The sequence below is a fragment of the Megascapheus bottae genome, chromosome 12, assembly GCF_031878675.1.
Source record: "Megascapheus bottae isolate mThoBot1 chromosome 12, mThoBot2.hap1, whole genome shotgun sequence".
Classification (NCBI taxonomy): domain Eukaryota; kingdom Metazoa; phylum Chordata; class Mammalia; order Rodentia; family Geomyidae; genus Megascapheus; species Megascapheus bottae.
Window position 1 is genome coordinate 10,693,811 of NC_143520.1, and position 19,009 is coordinate 10,712,819.

The 19,009-nt window shown below is 44.8% G+C and overlaps 1 protein-coding gene and 1 long non-coding RNA gene across 3 annotated transcripts in view; one reads left to right on the forward strand and one right to left on the reverse strand.

Moving 5' to 3' along the window:
* The window catches only part of Itga6 (integrin subunit alpha 6), a 79,635-nt gene extending 66,557 nt beyond the window's left edge, over positions 1-13,078 (reverse strand). For both annotated transcript variants that reach the window (XM_090342628.1, XM_090342629.1), the window contains exon 1: positions 12,712-13,078. In XM_090342628.1, coding sequence (XP_090198754.1) covers positions 12,712-12,893 — 182 coding nt within the window. In that variant the 5' untranslated portion in view covers positions 12,894-13,078. The remainder of the gene's footprint in view (positions 1-12,711) is intronic.
* Positions 11,664-19,009, forward strand: part of LOC150056206 (uncharacterized) — a 71,071-nt gene continuing 63,725 nt past the window's right edge. The window contains exon 1 of the long non-coding RNA XR_016537250.1: positions 11,664-11,860. This is a non-coding gene — a long non-coding RNA (uncharacterized LOC150056206). The remainder of the gene's footprint in view (positions 11,861-19,009) is intronic.

The window sequence follows — 19,009 nt, forward strand, 5'->3', positions numbered from 1 at the left end:
CCTAAAAGCACTCAAGGATAGAGAACATGTATGAGAGGCACAGCAGAAAGCGAACACCAGAAGTGTCTTTAAAGTCTTGAGTTTCATATTTAAAAGTACACATATTTCAGCCTACATTATAAAGATGTTAAATTTTTATGTGTGTGGTTTGTGGTTTAATCCCTAAATACTTTGAATTCAGGACCTCTAGCTCTAGCTTGGCTGTTTCACTCAAACTGGCACTATTGTTTGAGCCCTATCTCCACTTCCAGTTTTGTTTTGTTTTTGTCAGGCATGGGGCTTGAACTCAAGGCCTGGGCACTGTCCCTGAGCTTTTGGGCTCAAGCTTTTGTGCTCCAGCTTTGAGCCACAGCTCCATTTCCAGTTTTTTGGTGCTTAGAGATAAGAGTCTCATGGCCTTTCCTGCCTGGGCTGGCTTTAAACTGTGATCCTCAGATCTCAGGCCCCTGAGTAGCAAGGATAAGTAATCAGGCTTGAGTCACCGGCACCCAGCTGTATTTTTTTTTTTTTTAACAAAATCCTCTCTCCTGGGGAAGATACAGAACACTGAATGTGGAATACCTGGGGGAATGAATGCCAATATCCAGATTAGTCATAATATTACATAACTGCAAAGATACTCTGTTCCTTTCAGATTCGATTTACCTCAAGGTCCATACTACTTATCTTTAACAAAGAGATTGAAAACTGACAATAGTTTAGAATCAAAGGGATACGCTATCCTTATCCCCGCCCCCCAACACACACACACCTCAAGGCCATAGGTTATTTTTATTCAGTTAGTACAGTATGTATTGGCTGAATTGACTAGCCAGCAGGAACAAGGCAGCGAGGCTCTCCTGCCTGTGAGTTCCTGCCACCTACTTCTACCCAATGCATCCTACACTCACCATTCCACACCCTCGTGTCTACTTTGCCTGCAGGAGATATGAAGACCACACCAGTCAGGCAGTGCTCAACTCTGGAGCAGCAGGTACCCAATACCAGGAAGTTCTCTCCACACTCAAGTGAGACTTAAAAACTTTAGCTCAGTGCTGAATGCCAGTGTTTCATGCCTGCATTTCTAGCAACTCAGAAGGAAGAATAGGGTTTAAAACCAGACATGCAGGAAGGCCTAGAGAACTCTAATCACGCCCCCAAAAGACAGAAAGTAGCTCAAATGGTAGAATATCAGCCTTCAGTAAAAGAAAGGCTAAGGGACAACACCTAGGTGCTGAGTTCACACACAATAATAACACACATACACACACACACACACACACACACACACACACACACACACACACACACACACGTAACTTCAGCTCAATATAAGCTATAGCTCTCTAACCCAAATACAGGCTAAAGAAGTGGGACTGGTAATGGTTTTTAACACATACCCATTTTCTCCTTCTTCCCAGTCTTCACTCAGAAGTCTGGTATCTGAGGGTCATGGTTCAAACTAGGAAAGGTCATTAGATGCCTATCTACAACAGACTATCAAAAAGCAGGAAGCGGAGCTTTAGCTCAAGTGGTAAAGCACTTGCCTTGGGCAAAAGAAGCTGAGCGACAGCGTCCAGGTCTTGAGTTTAAGGCCCAGAACCAGCACCAAGAACACCAACAAAGAAAACCCCAAAACTTCCAGCCCCATTTTTTCTCTGGTGCCTAGGTCTGTTGCCCATCAAAGCAAAACTCCAAGGGTCCCTGATATGTCTGATTGCTTCTCTCCTCACAAACCAGTCAGCCACTGTCCCCCATTCCTACTCAGTGACCATGCTCAACAGGCTTACAAGACAGTGCTTCTCACAGTCCCCACCTACATTACTGGCCATTCATCTCAGCTCTGGGCCCAGGTCCCCTCATCTCCTAACTCCTCATAAAGGAAGACTGCCAGCCTTACACTCTATCCCTGGATCCTAAATACAGCCCAGGAGCCTCCAACTGTACTTCAATCCAGACCTTTCCATGTCAACTCCAGACTCATCCAAACTGCCAATGACTCTGCTCATGGGTCTAGAAGGCTCAAACCCATAGGACGAAAACCAAACTCCTGCTTGCTTGACCCCATATCAATCCCTCTCACAATTTTCCCCAAAACATAGGACAGCTTCATCCTTCAAATTGCTCAGGCTAAAAGCCTTCAACACATTCTTTCCATCCTGCCCCTCTTACTTACTTTGTATCTAGTCCACAGGATATCCTATCAGCTCTACTTCAAAATATATCCAGGGCCAGGAGTTTGGCCTAATAGTAGAGTGCTTGCCTAGCATGCCCAGAGACCTGGGTTCAATTCCTCAGTACCACATACATAGAAAAAGCTGGAAGTGGTACTGTGGCTCAACTGGTAGAGCTCTAGCCTTGAGAAAGCCCAAGGACAGTGCTCATCCCCTCAGTTCAAGCCCCAGAATCAGCTATATATATATATATATATATATATATATATATATATATATATATATATATATATATATATATTCCAACCACTGGCTGTATCTGCTACTACTCTGATCCAACCCACCATCATTATTAACTACTACTTGTTATAACAGAAGCCTTAAATAAAGTCTGGGTCTGCTGCCCAGGTTGGCCTCAATCACTCAGGCCTTCTGCCTCAGGCTCCCAAGGGTCAGAGTGTATCACCATGTCAGGCAGTATCACTATATTATCCTGGCTTCCAGTCTATCATCAGTGTAGCAGCCAGAGACATCCATTTAAAATCAAATTGAGACTGCAGATATAGATTGCCTGACGATGTAGAGTGCTTGCCAAACATGGTTAAAGACGAGGCCCTGGGTTTGATCTTCAACATAACAAAAAAAAATCTTTTTGAGGGAGAAGGATGTAGCTCCATGGAGTATGCACTCACCTATCATCATATATCCCAAGGCCCCAAGTTTGATATCTAGCACTACAGAAAATCAAAACCAAATTCAGAATGTAATATACTCTTCTCAGAGCCCTCCAGTGGCTTTCCAGATCATCCAGAGTAAAATGACCCATAAAGCATATACAATTTGTCTCCAAGAAGACTAGTTGGCCCCCTGGATTTTCCTGACTAGCCAGCATGCTTGCTTTTGCCTCAAGGCCTTTGCACTTCTTGTCCACTCTGCCAGCAATGTTCTTTCTTGCAGCCTCTCACACCTCAGTGAAGTCTTGCCTGACAGTCCAGCCATTTCCCATCCCTTCCTTTCTCTACTTTACCCTCATTCATTGCCCTCTAAAATGCTTGTTTACAATGTAGTCTCTCTCCCTTAGAACAAGAGCAGGGATGTTGTCTATTTCATTTGCTGTTGTACCTCCAGCATTAGTATAGTGCTAGCACCATAAACACTCAGTAAGTACCTACTGAATGCACACCTTCCATAGGAAAACAAATCACGATGCTCACTAAGATTTTTCTGGCAGGCCCAGGGCTTGTTCTCTTATAAGTCTTTACTTGGCTTGATACCTGTGGCTCACATCTGTAACCCTAGCTATTCAAGAAATTAAAATCTCATCTGGTTTAAAGCCAGTGCAGGTAGGAAGTCTGAAAGTCTCTCATCTCCAATTGACCACTAAAAGCAGAAGTAGGGCTGTGGCTCTACGGGTACAGCCCAAGCTTTGAGCCCAAAAACTCAAAGACAGGGCCAAGACCCAGAGCTCAAGCCCCCGGACCCACACAAAAAAATAGTCTTCACTTCTTTCTGATTTTTAAATAAGAATAAAATTCCAGCTGAGTGCTGGTGGCTCACACCTATAATCCTAGTTACTCACGAGACTGAGATCTGAGGATCAAGGTTCAAAGACAGCCTGGCATGAAAGGCCATGAGACCCTTATCTCTAATTAACCACCAGAAAACTGGAAGTGGTGCTGTAGCTCAAGTGGTAGAGCATTAGCCTTATGCTAAAGCTCAGGGGCAGGGCCCAGACCCAGACATCAAGCCCTGTGACCGACCCCCCCCCCACAAAAAAATAAATAAAATAAAATTCCATGTGCCTTTTAGACTGAAATAGAAAACAAATACAAATCAAAGAATTAACCAAGGTTTATCCTAAGACCTTGAAAAATCTTTGCAGACAGTTGAGCTGTTGTAGATGAGCTCCAGGGAAGGGATCACTGTCTGTTTGTCAGACCTTAGCTCAGTGACTTTTGTTTGAGTGAGTCTTGGGGTCCCTCAGAGCCTCTGCACATTTTACACTTAGCCCCAGGGCTTTACTGAATACAATTAGAAACCACTACCTTTTTAAACTGGGTGTGGTAGTGAAGGTCCAGGCAGCATTTGTGGCAAAAAGTGAAACTCTATCTCCAAGTATCCAGTAGGGGGAATTTAAATAAATAATAGGAGCTAGAGGCATTCCTCAGAGCCCTAGGTAAGTAAGCCTGCGGCCCTGAGTTCAAAGCCCTAAAACCAAACACTCCACCCCCACAAAAAGCGAAAGTTCTTTTCATTCCAAATTGGCCTATCTGAAATATCTAAGACGGCCTTCTAGTACCCTAGACATTAAGATACTTACCTGACTGGTAAAGTTTTCTCCTTGGGGTTCATCTGCTGCGGTAGGTCTTTCTCTTGGTCTTCCTTAAGTCTCTATCCTTGAGCCTCTATAAGATTCTGAGCCTCTTTGTGCTCTCCTTTGTTTGAAAAGTTGTTTGCTTTACATCACCACAAAGCTGGGCTCCTTAACTCCCATCCAATTTCCCCAGACCTCACCTTCTCCTCAAATATTCTACCTATCTTCAGTTTCCCTGGAAACTGAAGCCTTGGAAAACTCTAAATATTTCCACCCTAACTCTTGTTATTATCAATAACTTTGGTTTAAAGAATCTAGCACAGTCAAGTAAGCCATCATGTGACAGATACATTAGCAGGAACTGGCTGAGGAAGGACTCCTCAGCAAAGGAGATCAGAAGAGCCCCACACCCCCAGACCTACTAATAGCCCCCCACCCAGAACAGCTGGAACAGTGACGAGGGTCTTCTAGTTCGTATGTCAAGCTGCTTTAACAGGACCACACCAGTGTCAGCATGTTCTACAGAGAAGGGCCTCATTCTGTAAATACCAAATGAGTATGATCTCAGGACAATTTGGGCAATTTGGGGTCTTTCTATCCTCTGAGTCTAAAATGTTCATCACATTTGTGTGATACCCTGGCATACTAACAATCAAAATAGCTTCAATTCAAAAGAAGCCTTGGTAGCCTTGATATCATCAAACAGAGCAGACTTACTCAATGCTTCCCCCTAAGCCTTATTACCAACCTATAAGCCTCTTGCAAATTAGCCTAAGGCTTTTTTTTTCTTTTTTCTTTTTTTTTCTTTTTTTTTGCCAGTCCTGGGCTTAAGCTCAGGGCCAGAGGACTGTCCTTGGATTTTTCTGAAGGCTAGAACTCTACCACTTAAGCCTCAGCACCACTTCTGGCTTTTTCTAAGTATGTGGTACCAAGGAATCGAACCTGGGTCTTGGTGCATGCTAGGCAAGCACTCTACCACTAGGCCAAACTCCAGGCCCCCCAAGGCTTATTTTTGTTTTTCTTCTTCAAGATTTTAAAAGCCTATTTTCTCTAAAGAAATAGGCTGACATGGTTTTTCACACACACACACGAAGAAAAGAAAAAGGCAAGCTTCAGATCATATGACATGAAAATAGTGCTAGCTGGTGGGGGCAATGGACCTGCAAGCAGGCTCTCAAGGCTCCTATCACTGGGTTTGGCTGCTGAGCACTTGTTTTGAATGGTACTTCCATACCCCCAGAACCCAGTACTCTCCCTTATCCTTTAACTGGTTTCAGAAATATGATAGTTTCCTAAATAGTTTCTGTGCCAATTTGGATTCGACAAAGTGTCAGTGATATCCAACATTGAAATCCTGCACGAGGTTGAGATGGGTCAGCTCCCCCAAACACCAATGAAAGGTGTTGTTACACAAACATACCAACCACAGAACCAGTATGTTGGTTTGCAATCACCCTGCCTTGTTTGTTTAAACAGAAAAGCCAGACAGCAGCAGATGAGACGGTGGTCATTCCACCCTGTTATATGACAGGGACTGAGTCTGGCAAAGGGTCCAGCTGCAGCCCAACTTCTGGACTAATTCACAATTAGCCTCTTAATTTAGTTCTGAGAGATCATGGTTTGCTATTCTAAATGTCAGTTAAACAAATCTAAGAAGAAAACATTATTTCTAAGGATAGTCTGACCAAGTATCTTTCAATATTTGACCGAGTATCTGTCAATAATCAGATGCTTCCGTGCAAATTTTTTCCTGCCATACATTAACTTCAAAATACTAAGGAAAATATATCACCAACTTGGTCTAAGTAGAGTATAAATGATCCATCAAGGATGGGGATACTTTCAGTCAGATGTCTGAAGGGTCAGGCACCCAGAGCTCACACCTGTCATCCTAGCTACTCAGGAGGCTGAGATCTGAGGATTATGGTTTGAAGCCAGACAGGGAATTAACCTCCTTGAGATCTGCAATTAACTACCAAATATAGCAGACGTGGGAGTGTGGCTCAAGAGGGAGAGGGCCAGCCTTGGGAGAAAAAGACAAATCAAGTCCCTGAGTAGCAGTGCGCACATTCACATACAAGCACGCATGTGCACGCATGCATGTGCGCATGCACACACACACACACACATTTGAAGTCCTTGGTAGGTAGTCCTTACCAATGAACTTATCCTAGAACTGCCCAGCCATACTCCAAGGTGTTTCAATCACTGTCCTCCCCACCACTGAACATGGAAACCTTTAGTGCTTGGCAGCTATAGACGGCTGCAAGGCACAGTTCTAAGGCATGCTTTTCCAGCACATGGGAACTGTTGAATGGAAGAAAGAAAGAAAAAGAAAACGTAAACTCAAATACTATCAAAAAAAAAAAAGAAAGCATCTACATTGTAAAGGCCAGGCAGTCCAGGTTTCAGGCCAACTCTGCCCAGCCCAGCATGGCTACTTTGCCTCTTACATCTCTGCCTTCGGTATCTATTTAACAAGCACCAAGGACTTCCTTTGGGCTGGAATGAGTCTCAGGCATGATTATTCTTACTTTACAGCAGGAGAACGGAAGCACAAAGCAGTTAGAACTTCTCTGTAACACTGTAGCTAGCATAGATCAGAAGGAGATTTGACTCCAGCTAGCTGTAGGCCTGGTCCTTGTCCACTACATCACAGCTGCCCTCTGTGCAAACAAGGAAAGTCCCTCTTCCCCACCCCCACCCCCAACCCCACCCCCTACTGAAGCTTAAACTCAGAGTTTGAGCATTATCCTTTAGCTTTTTCACTCAAGGCTGGCATTCTATTACTTGACCCACAGATTTATTTCCACCTTTGGGGGTCGTTACATGGAGAAAAAGTCTCATCGGGCTTTTGTGCCTGGGGTGGCAATGAACTGTGATCTTCAGATCCTAGCTTCCAAAGTAGCAAGGCATGGGGCACCAATATCTGGTGGAAAAGTCCTTCTACTGCAAAGCTGGAGAACTGCAGGAACATATTTTTGGATCACACTTAAGGAAAATGATACAACAGAACTGCTCTAGGAGCCCTTGAGATCAGCACTGTACAGGACCATCTTGCCTGAAGGCAGGTACAGCATCAAACCAACTCCCAAATAATCATTCTTGTGGCTCTCAGGACCCTACCAGGGACTAAGGAGCACCTCACCATTCTACTTAAGGAGTTAAATATATCAAGATTCCTTTATTCCCCTTGAGTAACTAAACCTTCCACTATGAATCTGCAGGTGTCCACATGCTCTCTTTTCTACTTGACCCCATACTCCATCAAGTTGCTTTCAGGAGCTGTATGCCCAACAGCCCTTGTTCCCTACCTCGATTTATTTTTTTTTAATTTTATTTTCTACCTCGATTTTTTTTTTGTTTTCTTTTTTTTTTATTGTAATTAGTAAAAGGGTTACATGATATTTGCCAGATAGAAGGTGCATTAATTCACATACATTGATACCCTTTCACATGTCTTGGTACCCGTTTTACCTCGATTTTTTTATACAACAAATCCAGCAAATGCTGAGCACCCCAATGTAAGACAGGGGAGCTTGTATTTCTAGGATTGGCTTGAAAAGTCTGCTTTTAGGGCAAAACCCTTTGTTGGGATGTAGGTCCTTAAACTCAATACAAAAGTGAACTTCTTGTACATCTCTTTCCATCACAGCCATAGCTTCTTTCTCCAGAGAGAACAGACACCTAGGCTTGAGATGGGAAGGGCAAAGAGTTAAATAAAGGGATGGTTCCCTCTCCTCCCATCCTGTCCCCTCAGCAGAGATCACTGATTTCACAAGTTAAATTGAGTGTGTGATATGACTGTTATATCTGCAAGGCACATGGCAGGTGCTATCAGACAAAGATGAGCCTAAGATCCTGCCCTCCCAGAACCTATTATCCTGTTGGGAAGAGATTAGATCACCATAGAAGATGACGGACAACAGGTGAAGAACGTCAGAGCTGTCAGGCACATGTGCTGCTGACAGGGAAGGGAAGAGGAATTGCAAGACAGGATGGGTCCCTGAGCTCTGATTATATATATATATACATATATATATATATATATATTGAGATAACAGACTACACTGATCAGTGTTTCAGGCATACATGGTCCTGTCATCCAAGCATACGGCAGCATTTCTGCTTTATGTCCACTGTCCCTATTGAAAATGCTGAGGAAATCATTAGCCATAATAACATACGAAAGCCAGGTCTTCATGAAACCAAGCATCTCAGTTCCAGCACTTTTGGTTACAAAAATTTAAACCTTTAGTATACTGTTATGCTAAAATAGTCCACATTACAAAGAATGCAGAGTAACTTTTTAGTCTATGAACGTTTAACCAGACTTTGCTGAAAAAACATTTATACTAAATATCTTGTCCCTCCACCTCTTTTTTCCAACCCAGTCATTACTAAGAAGGTCTCGCAAAGGCCTGTGTTCAAATTAAACTTGTCTATTTCTGCTACACACATTCCTGTTTCCTCTAAATCTCCTTGCACATTTTGGATTTATCTCTACTCCTGGGACACAAAGTGACCCAGCCATTCCTGGAAGATGGCCCCAGGCCACATGGCATTCTAACAGAGAAAGAATCCAGGAAGCCAAGAAATTAGGTAGACATCCTGGACACAGCTCCCATCCCTGGCTAATAATGACAGTCTCACTGCACCACACTTTTAGAGGAAGAGAACCCAAAAGTTGGTCCATAGCCAGTTAAAATAAGAGTCAATAGGAAGAGCCCAGGCACTAATATTCAAACAGATAGCCCTCATCCACATGGGAAACAGTACAATAAATCAACACAACACAGTTCCTTTCCAAAGCTCAACTGCTTGCCAATTTCTGTAGGTCTGAAGGACATTTTTGACCTTTCCTTTTAGAGATGGCATGAGTATGAGGCAGAAATATCATCTTCAAATCCAGATTTGGTTAAGATTCTGCTTTAGTAGCTCTAAGACTCTGTATAAGACATTTCACAACTTTCAACTTGTTTTCTTCAACTGTAAATGGAGACTGTGGAACTGGGTTGTTTTTTGTTGTGTGTTTTGTTTTGTCAGTTGTAGGGCTTGAACTCTAGGCTTGGGAATTGTCCCTGAGCTCTTCAACTCAAGGCTAGCACACTACCACTTGAAGTTTTCTGACAGTTTTCTGACAGCGCCACTTGAAGTTTTCTGACAGTTAATTGGCGATGAGTATCATGGACTTTTTGTGCCCAGGCTAGCTTTGAACTGTGATCCTCAGATCTCAGCCTCCTGAGTAGCTAGGATTGATTACAGGTGTGAGCTACTAGCAACTGGAAGAAAATGTGATTTTTAAAGGTAGAACATGATGAGTAAAACCAAGAGGAAAGAAATATCATAGAAAGATAAGCCTTCTGGAAAACAATGGTAATGAGAAAGAGAAGATAAAGAGACAGAGACAGACAGAGATAGCCTTTTAAAAGAAGAAAAAGGGGTTGGAAACAATCCAGAATCTTCCCTAGGCAAGGATCACTGCCTGACTTCCTCCACCCAGGTTCTACCCTGTGGTCATACACAGAGCCATCTCTTCCCAGAAGAGCAGAAAAGCAGTGGAATGAGTCATAGGATAGATATAACCACAGTCACCACCACACACCTTCAATCTCTGATGACTCAATGCTACCTAAGAGAAATTAAAGATCACAGCCAGCCAGCCACCAAATAATAATCTTTGAGTCTTAAACTTCTTCAGAGCCTAAAAACCTTCATGAAGTTTTATTTGACGGCTCTCAAACAGTATATATTCTGCCATAAAATCTTAAATAGAGTTAAAGGTACTTTTATGTAGATGGCATTATAGACAACTTCTAATATACATAGATATACAGATGGATACTAGATTTTCTAGAACTGTGTTTGTGACTCTCACATTATCTTCTCCCTCAAAGTCACTACTTCAGTAAATTTACTTCAGTAAATTTGCTTTTATTACGAGTCTAATTAAGGTTAAGTTGTTTGGGGTTTCAAGAACATGGTTGAGAGGGTAGGATATTAACAATAGCTTACTGCTTTACTCTTAGGCAAACTTAGCATCACAAAATGTCTGCCATAACAGGGGCACATCCCACAGTTATGCTTTTACATTTATCACTGTCAGCATCTACCACTCAGGCAGTAGGCATTGACTGAGCATTCTTCATGTTCTTCTAATCTTCACAACAACTTAAGCTGTAATATCTCAAAGAAACAAAGCTCAAAGTAAATGAACAGCTACTTAAATAATGGCCAAAAAAGGAATGGCTATCTCTCTCTCCCATCAATTCCCTGAAATATTCCTGCTTGGGAAACTGGACCAGAAGTCTCAAATCACTGGCTGTCATTCATACACACATCCTTTTCTGTCAAAAGGCTGTGAGATAATGTGTGGGAAAAGTATAGATTCTCCAAGGGAGATCCAGAGAAGCCAGAACAGCCTAAGATAGGGTGGGGCAGCAGGGACACAAGCAACAGTACCCTACAGGTATGGTTCTACCACAGGGCTTAGGGAAAGACAGTCTCTTTGGGTGGGCCTCTTTTTTTGATGAGCCCGAAGGACAGCATTTCTGGAAGGTGTGAAGGGCTTAATAGCAAGCTTCTTCTTGCCCAAGGGAAGACCTGTGGCACCTTTAGGATCAGAGAAGTCCAGCAGTAGTGACAAGTTTCAACAGGTATGTGCTCACCTGGATGACAAGATTCCTAGCCAAAAGCACATTTTGCAAACCCCATCCAAGGACATTTCTTACCTCAGTTATTTTCCCTTCGCCATGTCCGCTTGGACACATACATCAAGGAAACCACTGAGTGGCCTATGAGGCAGAGAGAATGTCAAGGAGAATGCATTCCACCTGCCTGCCCACCACCATCACTTCTGATTACCAAGTTCCAATACTCCAATAGATAGATGCACACACAGTATTCTGAGACACTAAACATCACCCAATAACTGATTAACAGAAACCCTCTCTCACTTCAGACTCTCAAGTTAACAACAGTTCTGAGAAAAAGCAAAGTGTTAACAATGGCCAGACCTGCAGACCCAGACCACCTGCCTTGCCAATGCTTCACCTACCAGAAAAGCCTGACAGGAAGACTCCGTATCTACAAATTCCAAACTTGTTAACGGAAATCAGGATTTCCTGCAGATCTAAAACTCTCACTGGCTTCTCAACAGTCTCATTAAATTGTGGCTGGACTTTGCTGTTGGTGCTAGAAGGACCTGGGTTCAACTAAAGGCCTGAGTAGGGAGGGGGGAAACCTTTTGTTGTTCGGAGTGGTTTTCCCTGGTAGCAAGGGATCAAGAATGCAGCCCCACAGCGATTAGGACGACTAAGCTCCACAACACTCTCTCCAGTCTCAAGAGTTCGGTCCTGTGGGAACCAAACGCCGTTAAAAGAGAAAAGGAAAGGTAAGAGTCTCCACTTTCTCCTGGGAGGAGCACCGACGGGGGGAGGGGGTGGAGGATTGTCACTTCCGAACCTTGTTGGCTAAGTCCCAGAAAAGACGGGTCATTTCGCTTTAACCCCTGGCCAAGCCCAACCCAAGCAGGGGCCCCTCGGGTCTCTGTGCGGCCCCGAAGGTTAGGGGGTTAGGGAAAAAAGGGGGGGGGCAATAGGAACACCCTAGAGAGACTTGTTTTCTCAGCTGATCCTGTCCAGCTAGCAGGTGCTTGGTGAAATCTATCCTGGAAGGGGGAAGGAGGGGAGCAAACGTGCAAAAAGTGACTCCTACCGAGGAGCGCCTATCCAGCAGGGAAAGTCATACAAGTCCCTTCGGAAAGCTCTCCCAGCTCCCGCGAGGGAGACCCCGTGTTCCGTGGGCTTGGAAAAGGCCTGGATCTTCCTGGGCCACCGCCCAGGGCCACCACGGCAGCCCTGCGCGGCCCCTCCGGCCCTCCCCGGCAGGAAACACACACGTGAAGCTCGGCAAAGCATGCCACCTGCCGGGATCCCAGCAAACCAGCCCGGGGGGGGGGGGGCGGGGAGCCCACTGGTAGGAAAGCACCTCGTTAAACAACAAAAGTGAACTCTCCCCGGGGTCTGGGGCTGCACGCGGAGCGCGCGGGTACCCGGGGCCCCAGGCCGGCGACCCGCCGGCCTCGCTCCTCCCCGAGGCCCGCGGGGTCCCGGGCGGGGCCGGGGCAGAGCCCGGCACGCGGGGCGGGCGGGCGGGCGGGCGGGAACGCCGGGGCGCGCCCTCGCGCGGGCTCCCGCCGGCCGGGCGTCCCGGTGGGGGGGTAGGAAGAGTCGGGGAACTCACAGCCGCTTGTCCTCGGGCTGCAGCTGCCAATGCATGGCCAGCGAGAAGCCGAAGAGGCTCCCGGGGTCCCCAGATTTCCGGATTACATTGTCCTCGCGGGTGTCCAAGTTGAAGGCTGAGGCGAGCCGGGGCAGGAGCCCCGCCGACAGGTAGAGCAAGCACAGCTGCCCCGCGGCCGCCATGGGCGGGAGCTCGGGGAGGGGGGTCCGGGACCTGCCGCGGCCGCGCTGCGCTCCGGGCTGCGTTCGCGTCCGAGTCGGAGGCTGCCTGGGGCGCCGCGCACGGCCGTGGCCACCTTCGCCGCCGCGCCCGGCCCCACCCCCCGGACGGTCCCGCTCACGGCCCGGCCGCCCCCCCTACCCCGCGGTCTCCCGGCGGCTGAATGAGCCCGTTGTTCTCTGGAGACTCGCCGGCGTTTTATCAAGTGACGGGGACGCCGGCCCCGCCCCGGCCCCGCCCCGGCCCCGCCCCGGCCCCGCCCCTCCTCGCGCGCTGTCCGGCGCGCCGCCCGCACCTTCCGCGGCCTCTCCGCCTGCGCCAGCGCGCGCCCTGCTCCGCCCGCCCCACCGGTCCCTTCCCCCCTCCCGCCCCTCACCTGTCGGGAAGCTGCCATGAGGGGAGGCTCGGCGGCCAGCCCCCCTCCCCGAAGCCCCTCCCCGCGGCCTCCCCGGAGGGAAGCCCTCGGATGGCTGCCTGCTGCGCGCGCGGAGCCCGAAGGCGTCCTGCTACCTGTCGGTAAAGGAAAGTGCAGGTATCGCCCGGCCTGCTTGCCTGGAGCAGCCTGGGCTTGCACCGTGCGTCCACGTGCAGAGTGTGTGGGGGCCCATGGGCTGTGTAACCCGTGCCCACCTCTTAGGGACTGGCACCGCGCGCTTTCTGGTTCCTCAAAGAACCAACAGCAGAAAGTGATAACCACACACACTTGGATAATGTCCTAAACACAGCTATTGCCTCGTTTACTCCTAATTCTCCTGTGAAATTCCTTTTCTTTTTTTAATAGACAAGACAATGGCAGCTTAGCTTTGCCCCACAGATCATCCGAGAATCTGTGGCCAAGTGACAAGGAGAGCCTAGGGGGGGAAGTCACACTAGAACCACATATTTAAATGTTAGTTTCCTGTGGTACTGATGCTGGGAAGAGACCTCTCAGCCATTCAAAGGAGGCACTCGGTGGTGCCTGCTTTGTCTCCCTTTCATGGTCTACCTTCCTGGTCTCACTAGTGGGAGAAATGTCAGGCCAAGAGGCAGTGCGGGCAAAAAGTAGAGCTTTCAATGAGGTGTTGATCCTACTGACAACTTCATTTTGCTAGGATGTGTTACTGGAATACAAAGCATTAACTCAGAGCTGCTCAGAATTAGGAAGAGAGCTGAGTGACATCATGCCTGTAATCCTAGCCACTCAAGAGGATGAGATCTGAGAATTCTGATAGAGCACTTAGGGACAGGGCCCAGGGCCCTGATTTCAAGCCCCATGACCAGCGCCCCCCCCCAAAAAAAACCCTAGAAGAATAAAAAAATACGTTTTTATTATTAGTAACTTCTGACATTTAGCATTTCCTTCCATTATGAATGCAGGCAACAGATCACAAGGGCAAGAGGATAAGTGTCAATGACTTAACAGTAGAAGCCATAATTTCTTTATAGGATTCTTTACAGTTGCAAATATCTCAAATTACAGTACTGATAGGTGGACCTTCATCTACATGGTGTACAGTATGTCAATAAAGAAGCATATATTTACATATATATCACAATTTTTTTTAAACTTTTGCTACTAAGATTCTATATAACTGACTTCTTTTCAAACTCTTGTGCTTTAAGCTTATGCATTCGAAGTATTCTGACAGAAGGTTCATGGTCTTCAGCAGTCTACCAAGGAGATCCCAGGCATGAAAGGGTTAAAAACTGCTGGCCTGAAGGAATGCACCAGGGAGCCCTCTTTGGAATCCTGCATTGGAAATAGAAGCAGGATGCAGACCCAAGGAAGAGCTAGAACAGTGGGTGTGTTGCAGAGGGGGAGGGGAGCATCTTAAGGAGAATTACTACCAAGAGAACCTCCAGAGGCACTCAGAAAAGCTCCCTGAAAGTCAAGGATCTCCGCAGGTGGTAACAGCTGCCAGAGAGAGCCCCTCTGTACCCTAGGAATGTGTGCCACTTCTCCAACAATCAGTAACTGCAGACAGACACAGTTCAAAGTTTAAATGCAGTAGACAATCTTGAAGATCACTCATTTGTTTTATAAAATGCCATCTTGGTAAGGTAGGAAAACTCTAGGAAATAATCATCTATTGCACTAGTGTGATTTATTTCATACAGGTTAGTCACCAGTTAGCCGTTCTTCTTTCATGGTAAACATGTACTAGTCCAGAAAGACTGGGTCCGTCCACATTATTATATTTGAGCATAGTAAGCCTCACGATGCTCATTCTCAGCCAGTGATGTGGGTGCAGTAGTTGCTAAATACTTCTAAATTGGTTGGAAAAGCTGGTGCCCTGACTTCCTAAGAGCAACAGCCCCCACCCTGCACACTTACTTATGACTCACCAGTTTTAGAGTCCTGGTACTATGATGGCTCCTTCTGATTGGCACACAAGCTATTAATTATTCTAAACAACACATCTTTGTTGGTTTTGTGAGGCATTTGTCGATTCCTTTCTTACATGTGTGAATGCCATTATTCTTACTTGATTTCAAACACTGATTCTGCCCAAACTGAAATTCTAAATCTCTCAATGCCAGTGGCTCATGCCTACAATCCTAACTACTCAAGAGACTGAGATCTGAGGATCATGGCTCAAAGCCAGCCCAAGCCAGAAAGTCCGTGAGACACTTACCTCCTGTTAACCACCAGAAAACTAGAAGTAGAGCTGTGACTCAAAGTGAGAGTACTACCCTTGAGCAGAAAAGCTCAAATCTGAGTTAAAGCCCATGACTGACAAGAAGAAAAAGAAAGAAAGAAATTCTAAATATTACATGTGGTGATACTGAACTGAATGATGACTTGTCAGAGTAAAAAATGGGATTAAGAAAATAAAGATGGGCCTGATACTCACTAGTGGTTCATGCCTGTAATCTTGGCTATTCAGAAGTCTGAGATATGAGGATCTTGGTTCAAAGCCAGTCCAAGGCAAGAAATCCCATGAGTCTCATTTCCAATTGAACACACAAAAATAAGTGGAAGTAGAGCTGTGGTTCAAGTGGTAGAGTACTAGCTTTAAGCACAAAAGCTCAGGGACAGTACCTAAGCCCCAAGTTCAAGCCCCAGGACTTGTAGCGCCAAAGTGACTCCATCTTAGAACCAAAAAAAGAAAACGGGGGGGGGGGGGGGTAAGAGAGAGAGGGGGGGGGGGAGGGAGAGGACGAGATATTAATTGGGTTTTTAGCCTTATGCTTTGGTGTATCACAGATGAAAAACTTGAAGGCAGCTATAAGCCTGCCTCCATCTATCTCCTGTCTGTCTAGGATGCCAAACATACTTGAAGTTGAGTCAAACTCTCAGACTCTTAACACAAACTCTTTGAAGACTGTGATCTTTTCCTGGCTTCCACAATCAAGTTTAGTGACTTAGTTATCATTTCCATGGTAAAAAAAAAAAAAAAAGACCAGTTGAGTGTTTTACAAAAGTGTTATAAAAGAGAACTTTAGAGATCATTGGGGACCCACTAGAGATGTTTCTATCTCTAAGGAAAAAGGAATGAAAATGAAAGCAATCAAGATAGCTAAAATTATAAGGTAAAATCCCAGAGAAGAGGTACTTAGTTTAATAGGAAAGACAAAGCTAAGACAGGAAGGTGCAGCCGAAAGGAGAGAGATGGCTTGATAATAAATGTGTGCTAACCATATGGGGCATGGGCTCTGTGTGTGTGTGTGTGTGTGTGTGTGTGTGTGTGTGTGTGTGTGTGTGTATGTGTATAATAAAATAATATACATATTGCCAAAAGGTGGTGCAAATCCACTTAACTGGCAAAACTGTCTTGTCCAAAAAAATAATAATTCTAAGAAGACATTTTTACAAAATAAAATTTTTATGTTGAAAAGCAATGACGGTGCCGGGAGTTTGGCCTAATGGTAGAGTGCTTGCCTAGCATGCACAAAGACCCAGTTTCAATTCCTCAGTACCACATACATAGAAAAAAGCTGGAAGTGGTACTATGGCTCAAGTGGTAGAGTGTTAGTCTTGAGAAAGCCCAAGGACAGCGCTCAGGCCCTGAGTTCAAGCCCCAGGACTGGCAAAAAGAAAAAGAAAAAAGAAAAGAAAAGAAAAGCAATGAAGACTAAGATTATGAATAGAAGTAGTTGTTCAGCTTAGAGCTCTGGAATTCTTACATTTTACCAGTACCTTTATTGGAAGAAAATTATGTTTGTTTAATACTGTACATTTGATAAGGGAACTAACAGATAAATTAATATTGTATCCCCATGGAGAAGTATGAAGAATCTATGTCATCCCTGATATAGTTTGCATCTTCTAAAATCCAGTTTAGTCATTTTAGTCTCAAGCCAGAATTTCTATTTAGGTACAGGCTTTAAAATTATGTCTTTGCCGGGAGTTTGGCCTAGTGGTTAAAGTGCTTGCCTAGCATGCATGAAGACCCGGGTTCGATTCCTCGGTACCACATACCTAGAAAAAAAGCTGGAAGTGGTGCTGAGGCTCAAGTGGTAGAGCTCTAGCCTTGAGAAAATTCCAAGGACAGTGCTCAGGCCCTGAGCTCAAGCCCAGGACTGGCAAAAAAAAAAAAACAAGACAAAAAAAATTATATCTTTAATGAGCTATGCTTTTTTTTTTAAAAAACTCAGGGCCTGAACACTGTCATTGGGCTTTCTCAAAGCTAGAATTCTACCACTTAAGCCACAGTGCCACTTCTGGCTTTTTCTATGTATGTGGTACTGAGGAATTGAACCCAGGCCCTTAGGCATACTAGGCAAGCACTCTACCACTAGGTCAACTCCTAGCCCATGAGCTATGCATTTTGATGCATGTTATATATACAGTATTGTGATTTGTGATTTAGATATCAGTAGAAAATTATTTCAAATAGGGATTTTATTTTTCAATGGACGATTTTGTTTGTTTATTTCAATTAAAGAGTTTTCCCATAATGTTCCATATTTGTCTTTTATATAAGGATTCCCAGGGCTTTCTCTTTCACAGTGAACCTGAGTGTTCTTAAAATAATATTTTATTTGCTCTAAATCACAACACATTTTATAAAGGTAAACCTTCCTTTGGTTGGGTCAGATAAATCAAAACTGCCTTATTATTTTAACACCCAACTCTATTTTAAAGTAATTGCCTTAAAATGTTTGGAATTTACTTACAATGAACTCATTAAAACATACAGTACTTAACTTTGTTTTGGGGGAATTTTTCTAAGCTAAGAAGCCACATTTTGCCACCCTGAAATAAATTCTAAGGCTAGGATAAAATCCTTACCTGGCAAGTTTGGTTTTGCATTCTAGCCATCATTGGAAACAAACATGAAATTGTATGTATCTCGTGCCACACACAATACAGTCTCCAAAAGCTAAACAGAGAGTGGGTATTTTTTTTTTTTTTGCCAGTCCTGGTCTTGGGCTCAGCGCCTGAGCACTGTCCTTGGGTTTTCTCAAAGCTAGAGCTCCACCACTTGAGCCTCAGCACCACTTCTGGCTTTTTCCTATGTGTGTGGTATCAAGGAATCAAACCCAGGTCTTTGTGCATGCTAGGCAAGCACTCTACCACTAGGCAAAACTCCTGGCCCCAGGAGTGGGTATTTTTTTAAATTAATTTATTTAAGGAACAAGATGTAGCTCCCAAGAATATACCCCAATGACTAACTTTCTCAGGTAAGTGTCCTCTCCCTGACCCCCAATCCAATCACCTCTGGGAAGCCACCATCTGGGAACCAAGCCTTCAACACAAGAGCCTTTTGTGGGGGACTCTTCATATTCAAACTATAGCATTTGCCTTCTATAAAAATATCTTCCTTAAGCCAGTTACCTTGGCTCACACCTGTAATCCTAGAAGGTTGAGATCTGAGGATCTTGGTCCAAAGCCAGCCTAGGCAAGAAAGTCTGCAAGATTCTTATTCTCAATTAACCTGGAAAAAGCTAGAAATAGAACACTAGCCTTAAGTGAAAAAGGTAAAGGACATGCCCAGGCCCTAAGTACAAGATCCATTACTAGCACCAAAATAAATGAATAAATAAATAATTTTCTCTGAAAAAGACAAAATGCTTATTTTGGAATTAAATCTTAAACCAATGATCTCTAGAGAATGTATCAATTCAGGTCAAGACAATCACTGAAGGAAAGTGG